Below are 26,070 nucleotides of genomic sequence, written 5' to 3' on the forward strand. Positions count from 1 at the left end.
TGCCAAGTTCCTTTATCATAAACATTTATATAACTATTATCAAATAATGGTTTTGGTCAAGGTCACTCATAAGGGGGAAGGCATCCCCAGTAGGGAGGGATGGGTTACAGAACTGCTGTTAACTATTTCCTTTCCAATAATAAACTTTAGAAAGAGCAGAAGGACTTTGTTTTAGCCACTGCATGGTAACAATAGGTGATCATTAAATATTTCTTAAAGAAATCTAGAAGGCTCTAGAATGTTGATGATGCGTGATAGTAATGATCCCACTGATATCATTTGGAAAATGCTAATGGAACTTGATATAGACAGAAGCCACCAGTTAAAAACACAAGTTGGAAATATATACACGATAATTTGAGAATCATTTTAAAGAAGCTAGTTTCAAACACGTTTTACATGATAATATTTTGTGTATGTATAATGTACCAAATGTTATCTTCTTTGTGTGTGATTTAAAAAAATTGTATTTTTAATTAAAAATAACTTTTATTGTATTTCTTATTATGAAAGCAATACCTGTTACATATTTTAGCATAATTTTATTTATCCAGGAGATAAAACTTTTCTCCAGAGAAATGTCTCTTGATTTATACTTATAATAAAAATCAATGAGAAAAAAAAGTATTCAATGAAATCCACTGTGCCTTAACATAGATATTATCCTTTTACAGAAAACAGATACTTATATTCTGGAAATTTAATTTAAGTTAATATTATGGACATTAGACTTGAAAACTCAACCTACCTAAATTTCTACCAAAAAACTGACAACACAAAGTACCTTATATTCTGATTAAACACACGCAAACACTAATATGGGAACTTAAAGATACCATACATGGATGAATAACTAAATAAAAACATTATCTGATCAACAAAAGGCAGTACGTATTGATGCAGAAAGAAATTTGCATCACAAGAACAAAATCATTACAGCACAGCATGTTATGAGCAGCCAGATGAAAATCACCTGCGACAGAGCAGTCAGGAGCCTTTCCGAAGGCACCTTTCTGCATATAAAGTAAGCTCCTAGTTGCTGGATGCTGAACTGCCTGCAGCCCAGCTCATCACATCTTAGGTAACAGCCACGTATCATCCACAGTATAAAAGAACCATTTGGGAAAAGCTACATTTCATTACTTTTCTTGCTACTCACCCTCTTGCCCAGCAAGTGGGCATCTAAATGAAAAGGGAAAAAATGTAAGAAGCTAAAAATTCACCATTCTTAAAAAAAAAATAAATGATTTTGCTTGTAAGATATAATATCCTGTGAAGCTTCCATCCTCCTTCAAGAGGAGTGACATATTAAAATCACATATACAGAGACTTATTTGTACATCTGACAATCACTATCTAAGGAATAATTACCTGGCTTATCTTTAAGGGAAACCAAATGACCAACGCACTTAGGGCTTGGTTCCTTCTGTACTCTCGATATTTTATGAGAGACTGGTAGACCACAATAGTGATTAGCTAAGAGGCAGGCATCAGAAGACCAGAGGCTTTTAAAGTCACAGCCACAGCTTTCTTAAGAACCATATCATAATGACAAACTCCACAGAAGGACATGTCTCCCTGCACCTGTTTTTAAACCAAAAGAATTTGCTAGGAGTTGATTCCCAAGGAACCTCCTTTAGTTCTTCATGGGGTGTACACGGCACCCTACTTTTCTCTCCAGCCCTCACTCTCAATCACCAGAGATAACATTAGCCCTCTTCAGCTATGAGAGGCACACAGCATCAGGTAGAAAACACAGCAACTACAAAAGAGAACTTAGAAGATGGGTACCCATTTGGGGGAGTCTTACAGTCAGATCCTGTCCTCGAGGGGCCTGGAATAAGAAAAACTTCTCTAAAAGTTACTGCTGACACTGCTCTTCCACCACCACAGAAGAGACGTTTTCAGGACTGACTTTCTCAGATATCCTCCATTTACCTGGCGAATTTGTCTGTTTCCAAAGTGACAAAAAAGTGAGTGCTAACTTATGTAAATTGTACTCTATCCTGCTCACTTGGAATGGATGCAGAGACCAGGCAGGCTTGCTGGAGTTCAGCTCTCTCACTTGGGAAAAAAAAAAAAATCTGAAGAGATGCATCTGCACTTTAGGCAAAGAATAGCCAGCTAAGGATAATCACAGGTAGGATGTTAAGTGCCAAAACGGAACAAGATTGGCCAACTTGGGCCAAAGCCAGCAAAGAGATCACAAAAACTAATCGGTTCAGTCTGTTAAACGTTTAGAGGCACAAAGAAGTTTTTTAGTGTACTTGATATTCCCATTAAGCATGAAGGAGAGAAATGTGGTGTTTTTCCAGGCCTCATTCTGGTGTCCCCAAATGTCCAATCCCCACTTCAATTTCTGTTCGAGCCTTGGTAGAGCTGACATTCAAGCTTTTCAGTAGATCCCAGTCCCCCGGAGAGGTCTGGCCTCAGTGGCCACATCGTTATGAGAGCAACGAGAGGGATGCCAGAGAAGAGTGTCTAGGCACAGCCAGGGAGGTCTCTGCCTAGGAGCCAGAGAGGAAGAGAAACAAAGCCATTAATTACACTACTGCCAAATGGCAGATAGAGGAGAGCAGAATCCCTCCCAACCCTTCTACTGCTTCCCCACTGCCCACATCCACGTACAGGCGTGCACACACTGGTGTGCTTGCATGCACCCCTTTACTCTTGGGAGTCAGACAAACTCTCATAACATAGTCACGGGCGTCCTTCCCGGAGAAACCAACCTCGTGCCATGTCGGACCAGGCATTCCTGTCGGACCTGAACCGTAAGCTACATACCCAAGATATGAGGCAGAAGCTGTAGGGAGCCCTGTGGTAAAAGGAGGGTATGTAGGCTCCATCAGCCAAAAAAGCCACCAAGAAGATGACAGTGCAGTCAGGGGCTCCTTGGCTTCTGAGGGACTCTACTATTGCAGTTACTCCAGTCCACTCTGAAATCGGTCATCAGAGCAGAAATCAACTTCTTCCCATAAACTGGGATTTAACATTTTAGCTTGTGAAAAATTCTTCCTCCTAGAACAGTACTTCTAATATGTTAAGTGTGCATTTGAATCATTTGGTAATCATTCCTGTTAAAAAAAAAAAAGGATTCTGATTCAGTAGGCCTGGGATGGGGCCTGAGAGTCTGCATATCTAATAAGCTCAGGGCCCTTATTCGGGTAAAGAGGAATAATGCATGAGAATGGCGACACAGTTCCACCTGAATTTCCTGTCCCAGACGACGTCAAACACCATTTTATCCCACTGGCTACCTCTTTAGAAACAAAACAGGCAGGTCATATTTCAGAAGGAACAGCTCACTAAATTGTAAGAGATCTCCAAAGTTCTTCTTTACAATAAATGAGTTATGTATTGTTAATAGGAGTCATAGCACAGGGTGGTCAAAGGTAATTTTTTTCTTAATTCTTGTAGAGGTGCCAAAAAGTACACACAACTCCCAGTGAAGTTCACGTGCTTTCCATAATGTCCTTCCCAGCTTCCCCAGAAGGTGGTGAAAGAGAGCCACACCGAAGTTAAGAAATCCAGTCACACTGTGAAAGGGCTAGCTTTGGCTTGTCTGAGGCTCAGAGGCAAAGTTTTGTGGGTGGCGGAATGGGTGGAGAACACAAGCCCAAAATACAAAACAAAAAACCCAGAAGCCTTCTCATAGGTTCAAGTTACTCGACAATTTTATTTACCCATTCTACACACACACACAACATGTTTCATATACAGTTATATACACCTTATGTGAATCTAAGTGGCAGATTTTGATATCAGTGTCACCAGATTAAATCGGAATGCTGCTAAGAATTATATTCCTTCTTTCAACAGAGCTGTGCCTCGGAAATCAGCAGGATAACTCTGTTGTTTGGGTTCCCAATTTAGTCCATTCCCTTTCAACCCAGTAGTGCTCAGCTCACTTCCAACCCCTCCAAAGGGCACAGTTGGTGATCGGTCCTTTGTTTTTGCCGCAGCAAAACCATCACCATACCAGAATGAGTTGATCTTGTTTCTTCAACACGATAAAAAAATATACGCAAGCAATTCAGATACAAAAATAATGAGTAGGTAAATAGTGGTCACAGATCCTCAGTGAAAGGCTTAATGGAAAGAATATTTGCCACCTCTTAAAATCAATTTTTGAATGCAAAATTGCCTTTGCATTTTTATTTATTATGAGTAAAAGCCAAATGCATGGCAGACTATAAACAGACGCATTTCCAGTGGAGTGCTACCTTCCATAACAGGGAAGCTGAGGACACAGGAGGTTCAGAAACGAATGGTGAAAGTGAAATCCTGCCTAGGAATGGGGGAATGGATGGCGTGACTTGAAGGAGAGCAGCCATTTCAGGCTCTGAGCAGGCATTTCTTTGGCTGACACTTGGCTGACACAGTGTTGGCTGTGTTTACAAAATATCATACATGTGATGTGCAACCTTTGTTTTCTACAAAATGATGGCATTTTTGGCTGCTACTCTAAAAGAAATGTCTATTAAAATTCATAGTGTACAAAACTAATCTCTTAAAGAAAACACGTGGAGTGTTTACTTCCTTTCATTGTAGGACCCGTACAACAGACAGAGAATTACAATGATGTACATACACTTCCAACTGGTACAATGAGAAAACAGTCAGACTGTCATCTGACAGATCCTAGTACAGTAGTCGGTCATTCAGCATACAGACCCTACTAGAGTCTGTCAGTCAGCATATAGATACCACTAGATAGAGTCTTCTGAACACTATGAGTCTAAATTAAATTCCTTCTGACGTCTGAGTCACCTCTACAGGAAGTCGGAGATCAAGCCTGTTAAATCTGAGTCAATCATTATATAATTTTTAAAACTCAAATATTTTAGAACACAAAGAAGTCAAAATGCATATTGGAAAACCTGGGTAAATTTATCAAATTTCTTGAAAACAAACACAACATGGCTTTTGGGTAGCAAAGGCAATGGAATGTGCCTAAGACTATATATAACCCAGATATAGTTCTCTCAGTTCTGAGATAATTTTTCTCTTGTCCTTTGGCTACCCCAAACACCCATGAGTTTCTCTGGAACTCAGATTTTCTGCTCACAGAAAAACCATAATATAGATTTATTTCCAAACAGCTATATCATGTTTCTTCAAAATGCCAGTACCTCTGAAGATCAAGTGGGTTGCAAAGAAGAACACCTAGAACCTCACAGGAAACAGTCTAGGAATACAAATAGTTGTATTCCTAATTCTAACTTCTTAGCAGGGAAAACAGACACGATAAGACACCTTAGCACAACGTTTTTTAAAGACTTTCTTTTTCTACTTTCCAATTGAATGTAAAACAATCCCCTTACCAAAACAAACCCCAAAATAATACAGATAAGTACCAGCTAAATTCCAATCTGAGAATTAGAAAATAGAGAGAGAAGCTTTAAATTAAATCTGCATTAGCCTCTTTCAAGTCTGTCACTAAATTCCTCATTTGGCTTTGAAGCAAGAAAAAGCAAACAGAATATATAGTGATTTTCCTTTCCCCATTTTATATCAATAGATTAAATGCTAAACCATTCACCTATTTCTCCCATAACAAAACTGAAAATCTCAGCAAAAAGTACTCTGGAGTCCATCCTTTCTTTGTAGGATTTATGATACAGACATAATCATAATAATGCGTATATACTACCAACACACATTCAAGTAAGAACGGCAGAGGATGACAGGAAAGAAAAGATAGGAAGTAGGACTTCTCTAAAATTTGGAGTACAAGCTCTATTCCATTCTACGTTCTCTTGGCTTCTTCCTGCTGAAACTTCTCTGGAGAGACCTTGTCCTATCTGAGACTAATAAGACCACCTCAGGCTCCTCTTCTGGGGGAAGCAAACTAGCAGAGGGGGAGAGTGGAGAAATCATTAACATGAACATCCCAGTGACCTGTGGCTAATGCTGGGGTTTGCAACAAGGCGACATAATGTTAGTTCATTAGAGACTTCTTTCTCTAAGAGTATGTACAGTTCGAATCCAAAGTCTTTGGGTCAAAACGCTCCTCTTTCTCATTCATTAGCGCTGACCACACAGTGGGAGGAAAGACTAAATGAATGATCATTTGGGCTAAAGATACCACAAGTCAAAGTTAGATAAGGCAACCTCGTAAAAGTGCCATACGGACCTCCTAGACCATGCCTCATTCTAACGTGAGGGTGAGGGGAAGACGCATTCCCCCCTCGCCACTCTTTTAGTCTCATGGCCATACGACAAGAGAAAAGTCAGAAGCAATCTGTACTCCACTTCAGTGTCCACACTTAGAGACTCAGCGCAGTGCTCTTCTGCAAATGTTCGCTATTTTAAATTACATGTCCTGTCTCTAAAAGGACAAGCACGTTTTCTTCAGGACAAGCACGTTTTCTTCTATTTCTGTGCACCCTTCCCCACCCCACCCCACCCTCACCCAGCCGAAAGCCCCACAAACTAAGACACTAAGTACATGTTATGTAAATGGCTAAACAGGAAGAGCACATTACTTTATACCTTGGACACGATTTCAAGCAGAACCTAGGCAAGCGGCTTCTCGTAATTGGCTGTGCTGTCCTAGTCAAGATATAAGAATAAAACAGTCGAGGTCACTAGTCAGTTGCCCATGCTGATAACTTTTATCATCTTACTGGTTTTATGTCAGTGCCTATCTCCAGGGTGCTTAAAATTCCCAGCTATCAGTCAAGGACGGTTATTTATGTCGTGATTTGTTCCACATCATCTTGCAATGTCAACAGTTAAAGATGGAACTAGAACCTAGAATAACCCTCTAAAACATGGCAGCCTGATTTCAGTGGGATCACCTCATTTAATATGGTGATCTGCTGAACACTGAACTCCAAAGAACTGTCCTTGAAGAACCATGAGGAATTCAGAATTCCTAGGTTGATGTTTTGTCCAAAGAAATACTATCCCATATTTTTCTACTCAACTTCATAAAATGGAGTTTAACCTGAAGTGAGTATGAATCGAAATCATTAGTGAAGCTGTTTTAACACACCCATGTCCAGACCCCAATCCCAGAGATTCTGAGTTACTGTTAAGCCTAAAGGAGATCCAAGCACGGGTACAAGTTTCACAAGTTCTAAAGGGGATTCGAATGAACACCCCTAGTGACAACCATGACAAAAGGTCTTCTGTTATCAAAAACACCCTTGGCAAATAGCTAACTTGTTTTTACTGGTTACCTCTAAAGAGAAATTGATAACTTTAGGATGGGGAGTCATCTTTCTCTTTTTAAAATCTCATGAGAACTCTAGACTTGCTTCTCGGAAAAATGTCCACATATTCATACGTTTTGCATACAAATTTGCGGGGAGGAGCATGCTATCATGGGCCACCAAGAGGCCAAGAATCCCTGCTCTAAATATTTCCTGTTTAGGCCTATAGAGAAAATAAAATTACAGAAGTGAGTAGGTAAATAAAAGCAGTAAAGAGCTGGACCCCCCACAGAGTCCTAAAGACTCATCTAGACTTTTCAACTTAAAAAGGAGAGTTTTAAAAATAATAAGCAGGTCTAGTGAACTCTACTTTGCCTTTTAACTTCAGTGACTCAAACATCAATGATGACTCCTAAATCCAACACTGTTCTTCTAAACAGCCCTAAAAGTTACTGGCTTGCAGGGGATGGCAAAGAAGCTGAGAGCCACTGAAGAAAAGATGTGACCCATCCTCCAAAAGCCCTGCAGGTGCTAGGGAACACCCTGCTCTTCTAAATCTCGCTCCACAGCCAGCAAAAGACCTATGCCTGTCTCTTGAAGTGAAAAATACGAACCAAGATATTTCCCGCACACTCAGAGCCAGCTTCCTTCCCCCAGAGCATCAAAGCCTTAGGACCGTTTCTCATGAAAAGAGGCAAGAACTCTCACCCTATATCCACTTGCAGGCTCCAGAGCATCTGTGGATGTTCTACAGCCTAGGCTGACCCTTGCAGGACCTGGCTTGAGAGAAAGGGAGAAGGGAAAAGAAAGGCTCCCCCCGTGCAGATCCATTTAGGCCCACTGCAGCGAGCATCAATGGAGCCTTGACTTCTCTCTCGCCAACCTCCCCTCCCTCCTAGACAGACACCACAATGACAATGACATGCATCACACTGGACAATCCGAAAGGGAAAAGGGGGAGGGGGAAGAAAGCAGGCAGTTAAGGTCTGTGAGTAAAGCATATCTCGAAGAGACGAAGGCGAAGGAAAAATGGGCTTCTGTGTTCCCCTGCCCTGCCACCCCCACCCACAGAGCAATTTACCAACACAAGGACTTCAAGGAGTTTAGACACCAAATGGACAAAAACCAAGTATATCGGGCATGCTTAGCCTCAGCCCCTGCTGTGCTAATCACCCTAAAGGGGTGTATCCCTTCCCTTTTCCTCCACCTGACCACCCCAACTGAGGACGTGACCTAAAACACCCAACTCGTCCACTCGCCCCTGGGCAGGGAGATGTTTCACACTGCAGAATAGCTAAGGGTGGTCTGGAAACACACGGCCTCACTCTCTGTGTTAAGATTCATGATGGGGTGTCAGGGGTAGGGGTCCGAAGTTAAATGATTCCTTGGTGATTAGTGACAAGGGCAGGAGGCCAAGACTGGAGGGAGACACACGGTTACACCACCGGAATGCTGACTTGGGTCTTCGGCTGGTCGGCCCCTTCTTGCATGTCCAGGGCACGAAGAGGGCTGAGGGGCTTGAGGGGCCGGCTCCCAACACTGTAATTTCTTGGACGCCTTATTGTATTCGAACTGGACAGAGGCGTAAAGCTGTTCCTTCTCATCCTTACAGGGGTTTGGTTCTTGGGGAAGTTGTTCTGATTGGAAATGGAGGGACACCACACAAATGAAAGCCAAGACAGACGCTCACTCAGAAAGGTTAAAAAATGTTTGTAACCATAACAGCTCCCTCCACTCCTGCTCCTCTGCAGGCAGGGTCTCTCATAAGACCTGGGCTATGGCCTGGTCCCCTAGCCCCAGGAAGCTAAAGGGTTGTAGAGGGAGAAGCTCCTTGAGCATCGCACTCCAAAACAGGAAAGAGAGACAAAGAAAGGAAGGGGCTTATTTAAGATCAGACAGGTTATCAGGACAGACCTAAGAACGAACCTACACCTCTTCCCCCCACCTTATAGGCTCTTCTGGATCCTGCTTTCTAAGTGGGACACTTCCTGGAGGCGGGGGTGGAATTTTCATTTCACTTCGGTCACACACTTTCCATATTTAATTGGATTTCTAGGAGCCAACTTTCAAGGTCAAGAATCATGAAAGGTACTAATCTTAAAAATTAATAATTCCAGCATCTCTTCCATTTGGAAGTAACAGGTTGTATAGGACATGAGTTCTAGATCTGTTTTCCTTTTATACATAAAAGGAAACCCCAGTGTCTTGATGCCAAAGGTTCAAAGACTTGGTAGGAAACTTGCATGTTCGTCTGTGGGAAAATACTTACAGTTGGCTTGTCACGGTGAGTGTTCACGGCCTCCACGTTGAGTTTAATGGTTTCCACTTTGCACCCTGGAGAAACAGGAAAGAGAGACCTTCAGGAAAAAAGCTCAAAGAAAAATTCCTTACTTTCAGTTTGTGAAAACATACCATAAAAAAAGCATAACATATACACACGTACACACACACACACACACACACACACACCCCTTAAAAATGGAAGGCACTGATAGAACTTCCCTGGTAAACAGGGGTGATGAAGTTGATCTTCTGCACAAACTTCAGAGAAAATTCAAAAATCCTGACCCTCCTCAATCCCCACCTCCTGCCCAGCTCCTTAATTCATAGTTACCATAGGCCACAGGAGTAAGTTTGAAGATGGTATGGAGAGGGCACCTCAAGTATGGTAGCTCATCTGAAAGCAGAAAGACAAGGTGAGAGAAGACTCTCAGGATTGTGGGGTACGGTCAAGCCAGTAGAAGAAGAATCTAAGGAGCTCATGAGTTTTCATTACTCTGACCCAGAGTTATACAACTCCTCCACTAAATCCCAATTATCAAAATGGCCACCAAAGAGGCCACCCAAGCTACTGAGTGGCTAAGGAAGGAAATAAGTCTATTTTAGATCCTTCCATGCAGGCAAAGCAGAAATAAGTGTCATAGCCAGGACCCCAAGGAAGGGAAGATTGTGGCCCACCTGGGTATACTAAAGGCCAATCTGCAGGCTTCCCAACAACTCAGGTAGATTGAGAAGGGAAGTGTCGAGAAGGCAGCAGTGCTTCCTTACAGCTCTGCCCAGAAACTGTCCTACCCTGAACCCAAAGGATGAAGATGCGTCTAGGATACCACCCTTTCGTAGCCAAAGTAACAAACTGGGAATGTTCAACCACTTGTCTGAGGCTGCCAAGAGTGTCAGCTCGATGCTGCCCTTGAGCCAAGGAGGACTGAGGAGCTCTAGCAGCAGCCACTCTCCACTGGGGGCTTTTGTACCAGCAGAGTCAATTCAGCAAAATAGTTGGCTCAGTGGCTGCTGGGAGCCCCACACTGCTGCCTCAAGAATGTACTCCAATTTGAGTGGAAGAAGGAGAGATCCGGTTGCCAGGGATCCTGGTGCCACCCCAAGTCTGGCCCCCTCCCGTGAATGTGTCCCCCAGCCCTTCCCTCAATGGCACCTGCACCCTTATCCAAGAAGTAGGCCAGGAGGCAGCGCATGACAGCCTGGTGGGAGATGACGAGGACGTTGCCCTGACGTTCCAGCTCCATGATGACAGGCTCCAGCCGCTGCACCAGGTCCTGGTATGACTGTGGGGGGAGGTGGGGCAAGCTGGTAGGAGGCCAGGCGCAAGCTGGCAGCTGAGTCAGTGGCTGCATCCAGAGTTAAGAGGCTATTGCTCCTTCCCCAGCTGGCTTTCCTCCTGGAAGTTCAGCGACTTCATGTCGCCTGCTAACTCCCTTAGCCCTAGTATCTCTTAAGAATATTCAGACCTTCCAAGAGCAACATTCAGATGGAGAAAACTACAGGTCAGGAAGAAGAAATCTGAATTCAGCCTGTGGTTAATTTCCTCCAAAGATTAACAGGCAGAGTATCGGCCAACAACGGTCTCCTAAGGGTTTCCTGGACCTCCGCCACTCCGCCTATTCACCTTTGCCTCACACGTCCCTAGACTGTGAAGCCGCTTAGACCAGGAAACTGACTGAACCACCAAAGATGACAGAGAAATCATTCATAACCCATAGATTTCCTTGGTACCCATACCTGCGTGGGTGGGAGTGGGACTGAGGAAATGGAGTGAAGAAAAGGAAGGAAAAAAGATCGCATTGATTCTACCACATACTCAACACAGAGGCTATCTTGTTGCCCTTTTCCCTGGAGATCTGAACAAATTAAGGAGACATCTGACTGCCTAGGCTTAATTAAACACAGTATGATCCAAAGGTAGGAGGGTAAACTAAATGATGCGTTAAGTACCCTATATAGATCCCCCAAATCACATTCAATCCTTCCCCTAAATTAAAGCTAAAGCCCCAGCAAAGGGCTGGGCAGTCAGCCCACGTGAGAGGAGTCTCACCTCCCCACCAGGATACCGATACAGATATTTCTCTTGATCTCGAAGTGCAAACTCCTCTGGGTACTGCTTCTCAATCTCTGCATAGGTCATCTCTTCACACATGCCCTGCAAGGAGCCACACTGGCTTAAAGACACAGACTGACCCATACGGCCCCACCCAAATAAGGCAACACTGAAGAATACTCGTTTTCTACTACGTGCCAGGCACTGTGGCAGGTCCTTTCATGTCTTGCAACTGACTAGCTAGGGTATCTTGGACTGGCAGGGTGAGTACCACTGCAGAGAGGAGGCGACTTCCCTAGCATATGCTGGCACTTTCTCCTACTACCGTGGGGAACTTTCAGGTCAAGAAAAGTCAGCAGGATAAAAGGAACAGGAAGCAGGGAATGGGAGTGGGGACAAGGGACTGGAGAATTCTTGTAGAAGGCATAAAAGGCTACAGAGGAAGAAAAAGAAATGCCTACTCTTGTGCTCAAGGACAGAGAAAGCCAAGAAAAAATTTGGAAAGTACTTTTTCCAAATAGCTGACCAAATGATGTTAGCAGAAATCACAGTGAGTTGTTAGCGATTTCTTTTTTCCAGAAGGAACATCTACAATGGAACCTAATGGAGCCCCGCTCTCTCTCCAGGTACCAGAGGTGCTAGGTCAAAAACTGGTTTGGGTCCCCTTGTTGGCACAGGTGCTCATGCAGGCAGGAAGCTCCGACTACGGGTGGAATTGTTCCTCCCCGAAATGGCCACAGATTCAGCTTCCTCAAAGTTTCTATTTGGTGCTTCTAGTTTGTGCATAAAACTGCTCACATCGTGACTTCTGGGAGTTCCTGCCCAAATAGGTGACCATAATGGCCATCATATCTTCCTACTCACAGCATCAATCTCATTGAGGATCTTCCACTGCTCATAGGTCACACCCAGGGATTCGGCAGTCTGGATAGTCCTCTTCAACTGGCTCGTCCATACTTTGAGGTCTACTATCTCCTGTTCTTCCAGAAACTTCCTTAGAGCCTGGGCAAACTAGAGGTCAAAATAAAAAATTTAAAAAGAAAACACACATATAACTGCTAACTCAGCCTGTAAAGGCCGATGTGTATGACCACGGTCAAAACCTGAAAAGCACTACATGTAATAAACCCAAGAGGACATCAGCTTCGACTGGAGCACCCGGTACTGTGCTAAGCACACAAGTTGTGCCCAATAAATATCTGATGGCTGAATGACCACGGAAGAAATGGTTCCAAGTTACCCACACTTCGATACAGATCTAGAATCAGTGAATAAGAAAACATCTTTAGTACCTGCTTGACCATCTGAAACCACAGCCTAAGCACCAGGGGGATTTAGGAAGAAGTAAGGAGATAAAAGAGATGACCTCCGCCATGCCCTCCAAGTCTAAGCCCAGGAAATCCAGCATGCTGAGTAACCACTCACCTGTTTTCCCCTCACGGAGAGGCCGGAGTCACCCCCAATCTTCCCCAAGAGATTGAATTCGCTCTCTCCGTGCCGGCACAGGTAAATGGTGCGAGGCTGGACGTGGATATTCATGAGGTAGTAGACTATCTTGCTCTGGATGTAGTCCTGGACTCTGTTCACTAAAAATCGCTGGCCCACATTTATCACCTTGATGAAAGAAAGATCCCTGAGACAGAGGGGAGAAAAATCCCCTGGGTATGAAAATCTGAGGATAACCATAGGAGGGAAAAGGATTTCATAGTTACTTGCAGGCTTATAGCAGCTCTTCCTCCACTCCTGTTACGGCCCTACCCACATCTAAGAAGCTAAATGGTAAGAGATAGATGAATCCTCAGAACCAAGAGGAAGGAAAATTTCCCAAACTTCTAGTCAGTCAGTACCATTCCCTCAGTGCCTCTACTGTGCCAAGCCACGTAACAAGTATGATAAACAGAATTCAGGCTTCCCCTCAGGAGCTAGACTAGATGACCTGAAGGTGTTGCTGACCTTGAAATCTGGTAAGAAGCACAACCCCCATATGAGGTGGTCAAGACCTAACCAGAGCATCACCAGCGGTGAGTGGAGAACAGGAGGCAGAACCATAGGCAGAGATCTCTATGCATTCCTGGCATCTGCCTAAATCAAGCCTCTCTCAAAGGTACTTTCACGACTGCTTTGTGACCATCATGGAATTTTTCTCATTAAAAAATAGTAAGTGCTTATTCCAAAAACATTTCAAATAAAAGGTAGAATAATGCAAATAAAAATCACCCATAACCCTACTACCCTACTACCAGAGATATCTGTGAACAAGCACACACACACACACACACACACTTCTAGAATGTTTTCTTAGGTAGGACTTTGGGTTAACTGAAGAATATACAATTATGTCATAACTAGGGTAGCGATACCTCCAAACAGTAACATTCTGGGCAACATGGTGAAGGAACTGAAAAACTCAAAAGCAGGCCACCGAAGCGATCAAACAGTGAGAGGAATCCCACTTCCCCTCAAGATGCCAATACAGATACGCACACTTGTCTCGCCATTTGCTCGGCTGCAGGGCTGTCCTCTTACTTGAAGAGAGCTGGTAACTGCTCTGACTGTACACCTTTTCAAAGGCTGCATTCTCACAGGTTTCCATGTGCACACGTCTTCCTTCAACATGGACTTGACATTTTACTATGGCTCCTATACCTCACATACAAGTTAACCGGTACTATATACCACTTTACTGATAGACGATGTTAAAGTGATGATAGCTAGTACTGATCAGACATTTCTCTAAGCCAGCCAAATTCCTGAGAACGTCACATTTTATTTATATACATAATATGTTATCTGTTAGATATGTTACATGTTATACATAAAAGACAACATATTATATATACATTACTTGAATATACACATATACATTGTTTTATGTATTGTATGTATTACATGTATGTGTATATATGTAGTGATATAGATATATAACATTCACACACACATACAACAAACTTTTTAAATTGATCAAACCAACTCTAAGGGGTATCCTACAACACTCTAGTTCAAAACTACTAATCAAGAGTAACGCTTCTCAACCAAAGGTGATTTTACTCCCCAGGGACATTTGACAATGTCTGGAAATATTTTTGGTTGTCACAGGTTGGCAGTGTTACTGGTACCTAGTAGGCAGAGGCCAGGGATGCTTCTCAACATCCTACAATGCACAAGACGGTCCCCTACAACACAGAATTGTCCGGTTCAAAATGTCAGTAATGCTGAGGTTGAGAGATCTTGCTCCAGAGAATAGAGAGGAAGAACTGATGATAAAAAACACTTCAGTGTTCAAGTATAAGATGCAACCCACATAGAAGCCACAAATCCATACCTTGTTTCTTTGGAGTAATATAAATATTATGGGTCTGGACTGTCAGAAGGAAGTTTAGAGGCAGAGGGGAAAAAAGCTCTTTTCTCAAATGAGACCCCTGTCTCAGGTCTTTCAAACCATGGCCTTAAATCTTACTTGTCATAGTTGTCTGGGTCCAGGGGCCGATAGGTAACTTTGTAGCACTCAATTCTCTTTAGGAAGTCTTCCATCACATTCTCCCTGTTCCTTTCAGGGTAGTCAGGGCTTGACACCTTTACCTCCTGGAATCATGGAAGAGCAGAATCTAGTCAGATGTCTGCCCTCACTAGCCCTCCTGCAAATAGCCACTGCTAAATTAAGAATTGGAAGTCCACAGAAGCCACCTTTCACTGGAGCACTGACAATCTCCATTCATTGAGCACCACCGCCCCAACCCCCACCCACCCCACCAGAGTCCTATGACCTTGGCAAACGAGAAGGGAAAGACAACTGGGGAGTCACATGCCTGCCCTTGGCTTTAAGACAGTGTCAGTCATGCAACTGAAGCTGCTCTTGAGTCCCAATCCCTTCATGTATATTTCTGGGAAAAAAGAATGGGCTTCATTTTCTCCCCATGACCATTCAGAATGGGCTGTTTAATAGGATCCATGATTGATTGAGACCAGATGCCTCTCCCTTACATGATTCCCAAGTTTATATGTTGCTGAGAAAGCAGCACCATGACACTATGCACAGAGGTCTACTCGGCACAGCACAGCACAAGCCACTAAATGGGCACAGGTTTATGCTGTGACCACACAGGGCACAAGGCGCTCAGTGTACAGAGCACTGATCTGAATCTTAGACAATGTCTGGGCAGATGATCTTCTTAGAAGGTGTCTCTGACAGTTAATGAAGAGTCTGGTCTATTCTGAGAATACAGTTAGGTCTCAACATCCAGCTAACACCCAGAACTTGGGGCCAGGACTCCTACTGTCTAAGTCTTAGTGCCCATTAGCAGCTAATTCTTACGTTATTCCTCTAAGCCTCGGTTCCCTCTCCCAAGGGAAGCATGTGGGAGTACAAAACGGTGCCCTGGCCAATCAAACAGATCTCTCTGTGATGTTAAACAGGTCCATTTCTTTCTTCCCTTACTCAGTTGACAGTTGATTCTCCCCCTCCCCATACACACACAGGGCACAAAGGATAAAGAGGTAGTGGTACACAGAGGTGTCACTCACCAGGATGTTGGCAGCAATGACATCAGGATCATCACAGACAGATTCCACAAAGAACACCTGACCAGGGAGAGAAGCTAGTGATAAATGAGTCAAAAATGGCCAGTCTGTTCATAAAGAGCACATACTCAAACCTGCCCCACCCGGCTACCACACACATACCCTTAGGGATTTTCTTTCATAAAAGTGACCTTTAAGGCCTCTTCATTGAAAAGTAGCTCTTACCACATCCCCAGGGCCTCAGACATACAGGCTAAAGGTCTGAGGAAGAACCTGCAAGAAAACACTCAAGGACTACGGGTACGCCCCAAGACGAGAGAATCAAGACGTCCAACCCTGTCCTCACTCACTGGAGTCAAACAGATCCACATGTCTCTCCTAACTGCCCACCTCCACTCGCCCCTTTCCCTCCAGCATCCTACCTTGAAGGAATTCTCCTTTGCAAAGTTCAAAATCATGTCCCTCCTCTCCCTAGTGGTATTGGTGGCATCAAACACCTGGAAAGAGAGCCACACGGTAGATGAGCAGAAAGTGAGAAACGAAATCCCACCAAGGTGGACCCAACATGGGGCTGTGGAGCCTTGAAAGGGTGGAGACCAAGCCAGGGGAGAGGTGTGTAAGGCTCACCGCAATTTGCCCGCTCTCCTCAGTGAGATACGCCTTAACGTCCTTCAGCGCCACCACAGCACACTGCCTGCCATGAGAGCAGCGGATATCAGCAAGAGGAGTGGGGTGAGCCCAAGCTCAGGCACAGCCCGAGACACAAACGGCTGGGTTACTATAGGAATCACCTGGCTTCCTGCTTCATTTTCCCAGTGGTCAAAAATTTTCCCTAACTAGACATTCCAACTTCCCCACTGAGATATTTATGCCATCCTACATCTTTCCCCTTCTTCCACCCCATGTATACATCTTTTCCCTCTGTAGGCTTAACCTACAAGCATACATACATCTCTCTCAGCCTTGTTCACCTAGCCGCCGAAGCCTAAAGTGACCTGTCCAGCAAATAACTTCCACTTAAAGGAAAACCAAGCCCTGTCACATCCACTTCTGTAATGGCTGAGAAAGAGCTGGCCCCGAGGTCAGGCCTAAGAAGACTCACTTGCGGATCTTCATGGCCTCCTCGTTGTCATGCCGGAAGAAGTCATAAGACTTATAGGATTTGACTGCTTCACGCCGGTACACCCCGAGATTAAACACTGCAGAAGACAGCAACACCCTTCACCAATGAAACAATAGAGTGGCCCCATCAAAGGGGACTTCCTGGTCTAATGTCAGAGTGGCCAAGGGATGAAAAAAGCACCAAGGTTATGTTGGGAACACCACCAGATTAAGAGTCAAGTGTGGCTCGAGTTCAGACTTATAAGACCTTGGGCAAGTCTTACGATGTCTGAGTTTCAAATTCCTCAGCCACTTTGGCTTCTTCACAGAGGTATGGCTAAGAGTAGACAACATAACGTATATTTAAGGGCTCTGAAAATGTAAAACCATATACCATCAAAGGCATTCTCCCAAACTAGGCCAATGCACCCAGGACAGGAGGAAACGAGTCTGCGAAGAGGGAATAAATTCAGTAAATCATGAAGCAACCACTATTTCAGCCAGGAACACCCTGTAACCTTGATGCCAGGAAGACTAAATCCTCCAGAAGAACTGATCATTTCCCTTCCCCCAAAAATGAATGACCTGCACCTACCTTTGGTGGGCACCCCAATCCAGTTGAGGTAGCGTGTGAGTTTCTTGGACACATAGGTTTTGCCCCGGGCTGGCAAGCCAATCATAACGATGAGAGTAGGAGAGTTAGTCATGTAGGATGCCCACGCTAGAGGAAATGAAACGGAATAAAACTAAATGACTAGGGGCCAAGTAAAGTTCATGCATTGGGCTAAGAACTTCGTAGTCACAATCTCACTTAATCCTCATAAACCTGTGAGGCAAGGGTCCAGGAAGACTGGGAAAGCAGACCGAGGGGAAATCAGGTGAACCCTCCCTAAAGAGAGTTAGAGGGTCATGCAGACTTTCACAAAGTCCCTAAACCAAGACATGTCTTCCCCACATAGCCAAAGTCTTCACAGAGGTACCCAAGGAAAAAAGAGGGGAGAAAGTGGCAAGGATTAGAAAGACAATAGCCATCCCTAACATGAAACTGTCTAGTGACACAAGAATGATACAGCTGTGAGGGAAGGTCTTATGCCTGGAGACTCTACCAGCAGGCTCCTATAATAGGCCCAAGAGAGTGTTTACCCTGAGGATCTCACCTACCCCTTCGGAGCCACTGGCAAGAATTAGCTTGACCACCACAAAAAGGGCTGGCTTCAAGTTCCTTTGGCCTTGTACTCAGGACATGAGTTTAAGCCAGAATTTCTAAACCACAGTGAGATTTAGACTGTGGAAGAGCTTACCTGACACAGGTTCTGCCTAGATCTCAGGAAACTTCAGTAAAACTTAGCCCACAAGGGCATCATGGCCTGCCTGCCTCAATGGCTCACATGAACGCGAGACAGTTTAGAAGCAGGCGCAGTCATTGGTCTACCCTTCCTTACAATACTTATTTCAGGAATTCATTTACAGAGATAGGTCTCACTAGAGTGAGACAAACTAGATGCTCAGGGTCAGGTAACTTGCCTACAGACACACTTGAATCATGGGAACAGCTGACACTAGAGTTCAGATCTAGTGCTTCCTGGGCAGTTTTTCTCCATAAAAAGAGCCCAGTTCCTCATCAGCTTGCTCACTGGGACTGGCGGTGGGAGAGGGCCCCACACTGCTGTCAGCCACTTTCCTGGGGCCAAGGTGCAAATGAGGTCATCTGGGAGGCTCGGGCTTTGCTGGCTCCTCTGAGGGCACAGAAGAAGGAAAGAAACGCCTTTCACTTCCCTGCACTGCTTTCCAGAGGGTGCACACAAGGTGCTGCTGTACCCTGGGACAAGGTGCCCTATGAGGTTAAGAAACAATTCAGTAAGATTGGAGTACTTGCATGGGAAAGTCATCTTTCATCTTTTGGGATGGCAATGTAAAAAGGTCTCAGTGGAGAAGTGGGCAGAAGGACCTGGGAAGAGAATAGACTTCGGAAGGAAGAGTTTCCTAGGGGTGTTTGGCAAGAAGTATTCAGAAGCCAGAGTGGTGAGGGAGGCAATAGACGCAGGGTCCGAGGGCTTGGCTTTAGTCCTTTATGCACTGTGCACATGGAAAATTCTCATGCCTGGGCGGAAGCCCCTCCCAAAGTTGGTCTCGGGCAACAGAAATGATTTTCATCCCTGTCCAAATCTGGGGCACAATGGCAAGTAAACTCACCCTGCAGCCTCAGCCAACATTAATCCCTGACCTCTGATGGGGCTCAGCCTGACAGAGACCGCTGACAGGGATCGCCTAGGAAAAGCTGCTTCAGGTTTCAGTAGTCAAATACTCCTGAGTCTTCGCTTTCTCCAGCTCAGCGCTGCACTCTTCTCAATCCCCCATGATCTGGCTCATTACCTGCACTTTTGGCCTGCTTTGTCCACACCTTCCAGCCCATTAGGCACTTCCTCAAAGGTCCTGTTCCCCTCCCTAATGCTGAAAATGAACTGACACTTGAGAGCTGCTCTGAAGCCAACAAGAGAACCAGCTGCTCCATGTTTACCAAACTGGGCAGAGAGGGCTCAGAGCAAAAGAAAATACAGGTCACTAAGTTCTCCCCACCCTGCCCCCCAGCACCATACCTCCTGCCTGTGCCCATGACACCCACACACACCTGCCGCAACCAGGGCTTCTCATTTTCCCGAGTACAAAACTAAACCACACTTCCTATCTCAAACTGCCACATCAGCAGAACTAGGAACAAATTGTCCTGCCTGTTAAAAATCAAAACCACCTCCACCTCCACCTTAATGTCAATAGTAGATACTTCATGCTGATTAATTTCAGAGACAATGTAACACACTCCTTGACAAATAACAGAAAACTGTTTCAATTCTGAAATTCTCTTCTTCCTTTCTTACACAAGGTTTAACTTACTTTCTCAATCTTAAACTTTTCCCCTTACAACATGCTCAGGGGAAATGAGGACTTGACAACTTCCCTCCTAGAGACAGAAAAACTCAAGCCCAGAGAAATGAAGAGCTTGGCCCACAGTCCCACAGTAGAAAGTCGAGGTCAGTGCTCTGACCAAATACCTGGTTGCATGACTGCTCATTCAGTGCCAGCCGCCAGCTCTCGGCAGCAGCACCTGACAAAGGGAGCCATGTGGTAAGCATGACTATGCTCTCTAATCCAATTCTGAAGGGTGCTCTAGAACAGTGGTCCCCCACCTTTTTGGCACCAGGGACCAGTGCTCCTATGGGAATCTAATGCCTGATGATCTGAGGTGGTGCTGAGGCGGTGATGCTAGCGCTGGGTAACAGCTGCAAATACAGGTGAAGCTTCGCTAGCTCTTCCACAGCTCACCTCCTGCTGTGCGGCCAGATGCCTAACAGACCAGTTCTGGTCAGCTCCCCAGGGGTTAGGGACTCCTGCTCTAGAAGGCCAGTGGTTCCCCACCTTTTCATGTCCCAGGTCTTCCGTTATTTGTTCTAAATAGGCCCAACATTTCTGAAACATGCTGCTCATTCAAGTGTTTCATTAGTCATATCTACTTATTATTCATCAGAAGTCATAAAACTGCCAATTATGTCCTGCTGTTTGACTGATAGGCATAAAATATCCAAGTTCTGCAGCCAAACACCAAGAAAGTTAATGTTTTCGTTAACCAGTGCAGCTATAGTTAATAATGCCCAATTTCCATCAAGCATTTTGAAATATTAAAACAGCTTATATTGCAGAACTTTGTACATTTGTAATGCTGATCAACATTTTAAACGTGTCTACCTTTTCTTCTATTTCTGTAGAAAAGTTCCCAGCATAAACATGTAAAGGTATATGTGCAAGGATGCTCACTGCAGCCTGTTTGTGATGGTAGAAAATTGGAAACAACATAAATGTCCATCAGGGAGAGAACGACAGATCCATATAATGCAATACTGTGCAGAATGAGGTAAATCTGGATTTACTGGCATGAAAAAAAGTCCATAATATAGTAAGTCTAAAAAAAGAGGGGATGGCGGCAGAACCAAATATGTACAGTATGAACCTATTTTCATTAGTAGGACACACCAGAATAAGGTGTCAGAAAGAATCGAACTTAATAGGGACAGAAGAAATTGTGAGAAATATTTTACTTTTCACTTTCTTTCTGTATTGCTTGAACATGTATTGCTTTTGTAATTAGGAAAATGTACACATAGGAACTTGTTTGTTCCAGACCTACTTAAAATATTAAAGAAGAAACAAAGGAAGAAAAGCATGAAGACCTCACCTCCCACGCATTCCTGCTCTCAGAGAGCCCTGAAACCAAGAGTCATCTGAGTACCTTAAAGATACCTCAGGCATCACTACTCCCGTTCATCCCCACCCCTGGAGCAGCCGAAGTTCCAGCAATGTTCCTTTGGAGATATGGGCTCCCTAAAGTCATTCTTCAGGCCTCCAGCTCACTCATTTCAGAGTCAAATCAGCCACCACAGGTGTAATTAGCAACTAGGAGATAACAGTTGAGCTATTAATAAGCAAATGCTGGGTATGAACACTAAGCAGCCAGGGGAGCCTCTTCCAAGATACAGGCAAATAACAGAGAAAAAGGAAATGAACTAGCACATATTCTCATAAATGTATTTCTCCTTTGACTGTGGCTGCAACGGTCTCACAGTCCAATCGGAAAGGGGAAAAGAGAACATGGTAAATGAAAGACAGTGGCTTTAGTACGACCCAGGTGCTTCCAGTGGGGGAGAAGAGGGTGGAGCTGGAAAAGGAGAAATCAGAGTCCAATGCAGGAATTAGAGTCAAGAGAACAGGACAAAGACCTGGGCCTACTGCTTCCTTGACTGATCAAAAGCCCTCAAGGCAGAAAAACCGCAGAAGAGTCAGGAAGATAAGTAGGAGAGTCCTTTGGAGAAGAAAGCGGAGTGAGGACTGACACCAGGCATGATGCGAGGCCAGAGGATCCCACAAATATCAACTCCCCACATGCACACATACCATCTTTCCACTCTCTTTTGAATCGAGTGCACCTCTCTTTAAGATGTGCATCCTGTATGCCAAAATCTGGATTACAATATTGTCAAACAAGAGGAGAAAACACTCTTTACTGAAAATATAATTCTTCACAGGACTCTTTTAAACAGTGAGCTCCAAGTACAGCATTTAGAGTACAACTTAGTTTTTACATAATGTTTTAGAAATAAATACAACGTGCAAATATCATCACCAGTGAAAATAATACATCCGGCTATGTGCCCAACTCTTCTAAGTGCTTTCCTATAATTATTCATTTAATTCTCACATCACTCTGGAGGGAGATACTATTAGTATCCAGATTTTACAAAGGAGTAAACTGAAGCATGGAGAGGATAAACAACTTGTTCAAGGGCACACAGCTAGGAAGTAGTAAAACCAGGATTCAAACCAGGATTCAAGCCTGACTCCAGAGGCTGCACTCAAAATTCATGCTATTCTAGTTATCTCCCATGGGGTATTTGCCCTCGGTACCTAGCTTCCCGTCCTGGCAGAGAAAGGGGACCCTAATGGTAGAGGTATGCCAACCCCCGTATCACATGCAAACAAGGTGCCTCTGCTACAGCCCAAACCCCAGCAAGCTTCATTGGTGCTCATCCTCTCCATGCTTCAGTTTACTCCTTTGTAAAATTTGGACATGAGATAATTCCAGGTCTCATGATGTTTGGCTGTTTTCACCTGCTGATTACATACATATAACCATGGAAGTGAAAAGAATTGACTGATAGATTCCAAAGGAAACGTGCAATTTGAAGCAGAGGTAAGGGTTAACATTCCTTCAGGTTCTCCTAAAACATCTGGGATTCAGTTGCCCAGGACCTTTTGGACTGGGCTATGCAGTCTTGCAGCCTATAATGATGCTTAAGAATGCAGATGTTTCATCTCTCTGCAAACCCACCTGCCATCTCTGTCTAAAGCAGCGGTCCCCAACCCCCCAGGGCTGTGGACCCTTACCAGTCTATGGTCTGTTAGGAACTGGGCCGCCTAGCAGGAGGTAAGCAGTGGGCCAGCAAGTGAGCAAAGCTTCATCTGTATTTGCAGCTGCTAGCATCACTGCCTCAGCTCCACCTCAGATTATCAGGCACTAGAATCTCATAGAAGCACCAGTCCCTGGTGCCAAAAAGGTTGGGTGCGGACTGCTGGTCTAAAGGATTGACATGCAAATGCTCCTGTGAAACCTGTCCCCAGAGGAATGAACCTGTAGGAAAAACAGTTTACAAAGTTCAAAGGCTAAACCTGTGAGGAAGTAAGGTGCCCAAGACACAGTGAAAAGTCAAATGTTTGTTAGGACTGCTTCCACTGAGGTCTGTAGAAATGAGCTACTGGCTCCTACATGCAATTTCTACAATGAGCAGCACCCTCACAAAACTTAGCCCGAGAGACTAAGGGAAAGTATTAACAGAATCAGCCGCAAGTAATTCCTGTATCTCGCCACTCTGCCTTACTCACTGTGTGTACAATAATGCTTGTCTTAATTTTTAATATCAATCAAGTGTAGAGACAGAGATTCATTTCAAGAAAGCAATAAGAAAATGCTGGGCCGCACCAGGAGTCCAGCTCCAAGGGCAGACATTTCACTGAGCCTACTTACTTCAAACAGGAAAGTCCCCTTGTAGACTTTTAAATTCCCATGTTAAAGAATTAATTCTCACTCCCACCAAGCAGCAAAGTCTAGGATTACAACTGTACCCCCGAGATAAAATCCTGGGAGAGAGCAGCCCCTCATTTTGCCAGAACTTACAACATTTCTTCTCTGATAATCGGAGATTTGAGGCTTTGGTTTCACAGCTACTGTTGCTCTGTTCTGAAGAAGATACATTATTCAGAGACATGGCAGCTCTTCAGGAGATGTCTGGAAGGGACAAAAGGAATTAAGGAGACATCTCAAAATACTCAGTGAAGAGGATCAGTGCAATATAAGTGAAATACCCTGGGCCAAGAGTCAAGTCCAGCCCTCCATCTCCCAGTTAATAGCTACATGTCCTAGGATGTTATGAACCCCCAGCCCTCTGTTTCCTTATCTGTAAATAGGGCACTAGAACCTTGTTTATTTTATAATGCTGACTTAGGAATTACATTCACATAAATTCTCTTCAATTCTTCCAATAATCCTGTAATAAGGCAGATTTTGCTACCGTTATTACTTCTCTCCATTTTACAGATTGAAAAACTGAGGTCAATCAAATTAAGTGCCTTATCCAAGTTCCTTCCTGACCCCAAAATCTAGTTTAAGAATCTGAGGAGACAAGTAGCAGTAGTTGGGGATGGGGTGCGTGGCGAACAGATCAAGTTCATTATCATAAGTAAATGGCAGTCAAATGGAAGATTCAGTCGTGAAAAAATGAGAGAAGTGGGAAAAATCTCAAACATGTTTCCTGAAGGAAAAACTGTAACTGGACCCTGAGACACCCCTAGCACGTCACCATTTCTCCTCTGATGTTCTTATTCTCAAGCCTTTGCTCTGCACCTCTCCCCGGGACGAAGCCTATAGAAGGAACACTGAGGCACAAAGAAGTGGTAAATGACTTCTCCAAGGTCACCAAACTCGAACTGGGACGGGAGAGCCCCAAGCTCACCCCCCGCCCTCCAATCCAGACAAGGGACTCGTGAGGTAGGAAGGTCCTATTGCTTCAGGACCTTGAACTGTTCTTCCACCGACCACACAAATCCTCCAACCCAAACACTTGCTGCGGCTCCCGGGCCCTGAACGTCCGCTCTCCCGGCAATCGTGGGGGCCAGCACTTCACCGAAACAGCAAGGCACCGTCGTCCCGCACCTCATCCGGATGCCCACAGCCCACTTCCTCCCACACTCCCAGGGTCTTCCAGGCGCTGTACAGCTGTCGCTCACCCTGTGATCCCTAAGATCCCTCCCGGGAGTGGCCTCGGCACTTCTCCTGTAACGCTGCACGAAGGAGCCGACAAACTGTAGCCTGAGGCGCCCGCACACTAGTCACCCGCATAGCCAGTGCCCCAGCCTAGCTCCGCCCACCCTCCCGTTGGTCCTCACCTGGAGAGAATCATCCACCAATCCAGCGCCCGCAGGCTCTAGAGGGCGGAGCTCAAATCGGAATCGCTGACGCTGGCTTCTGAAGGAGGATGGAATCATGAAGGAGAAAGACGACAAGTTCCCAAGTTTCCCAGCACTATGGAGGTTGGTTGCATCGTTGCTTGGCAACTAATAGGGCTGGGGGCGGGGTTTACTAAAGCATTACTTTTTTCATACTCTCGCGAGAGTAGACTAATTCACGTTGAGTGGGTGTAAATTTTTGGTGATGCAAAAAAATCCTAGAGTTTAACCCTTTCCTACCTGAATCCCAGCTGGATCTCGTTTGAGCCATAGTTTGGAACGTAAGCTTTATAAGGTGTTTTGCTAGAATACGCTACCACGGTACTTGAGCTGATTGATTACCTTAGGGTGTTTGCATATCCTTCCCATAGGTCAGACACTGTAATCTAAGAAAACAACCATTCTCACCGCTAAACCACCAGCTTCCCGAGACCCAACCACATACCCAGTGGACTTCTAACCACCTTCTTTATTCTCCCTCCTCCCTCCCACACTATGCCATCTGTTATGATCATCTTGAAGAACCAAAGAGGAAACGGCTCCAGCAGGAAAATGGGTTATAAAAGGTGTGAAAATATTCAAAGTTTCCATATAACTTATGGAAGAGGTAGAGGCTTTTACAGTGGAGGTGAGTTTGCACATTTCAGGTGAACTTTTTGTAGTTACCCCCACGACTGTTTGATGCTTGATTCTGTCAATAAACCCCTCTACGCTGGTTAGGGTTTGCTGATGAACCAGAATTGAAAAAAACAAACAAATAATGAGTATCAATTTTTTGGAACCACTCCTTGGTTCTATGGATACGGGTTTGAAAATGTCACATAATCTAGCATTATCATGTTGCTGTGAAGTTCAATGGTTATGTGTCTTTTACACCCACCCTCTCTTTCGATTACACTGACTACTGGT

General features: G+C 44.5%; 1 protein-coding gene across 4 annotated transcripts; it reads right to left on the reverse strand.

The window, feature by feature from the left end:
- Positions 1–522: 522 nt before the first annotated feature.
- On the reverse strand, positions 523–25,281 carry PFKFB2 (6-phosphofructo-2-kinase/fructose-2,6-biphosphatase 2). 4 transcript variants are annotated; one of them, XM_039881707.1, is made up of 15 exons: positions 25,102–25,281; positions 23,834–23,944; positions 17,708–17,833; positions 17,114–17,210; positions 16,639–16,705; positions 16,434–16,508; positions 16,015–16,071; positions 14,951–15,075; positions 12,919–13,126; positions 12,358–12,504; positions 11,491–11,595; positions 10,594–10,723; positions 9,775–9,837; positions 9,430–9,494; positions 523–2,503 (listed from the first exon to the last, which is right to left on the reverse strand). In XM_039881707.1, the coding sequence occupies exons 2-15, from the start codon at positions 23,922–23,924 to the stop codon at positions 2,396–2,398; spliced, it is 1,464 nt and encodes a 487-aa protein (XP_039737641.1). In that variant the 5' UTR covers positions 23,925–23,944; positions 25,102–25,281; the 3' UTR covers positions 523–2,395. The 4 variants fall into 4 exon arrangements, with proteins under 4 accessions (XP_039737641.1, XP_039737642.1, XP_039737639.1 ...); XM_039881708.1 differs by having other exon boundaries at positions 523–2,507; XM_039881705.1 differs by lacking the exon at positions 523–2,503 and adding an exon at positions 8,423–8,797.
- Between the last annotated feature and the right edge of the window lie 789 nt (positions 25,282–26,070).

The sequence above is a fragment of the Pteropus medius genome, unplaced genomic scaffold (assembly GCF_902729225.1).
Source record: "Pteropus medius unplaced genomic scaffold, Ma_sr-lr_union100, whole genome shotgun sequence".
Taxonomy (NCBI): Eukaryota; Metazoa; Chordata; class Mammalia; order Chiroptera; family Pteropodidae; genus Pteropus; species Pteropus medius.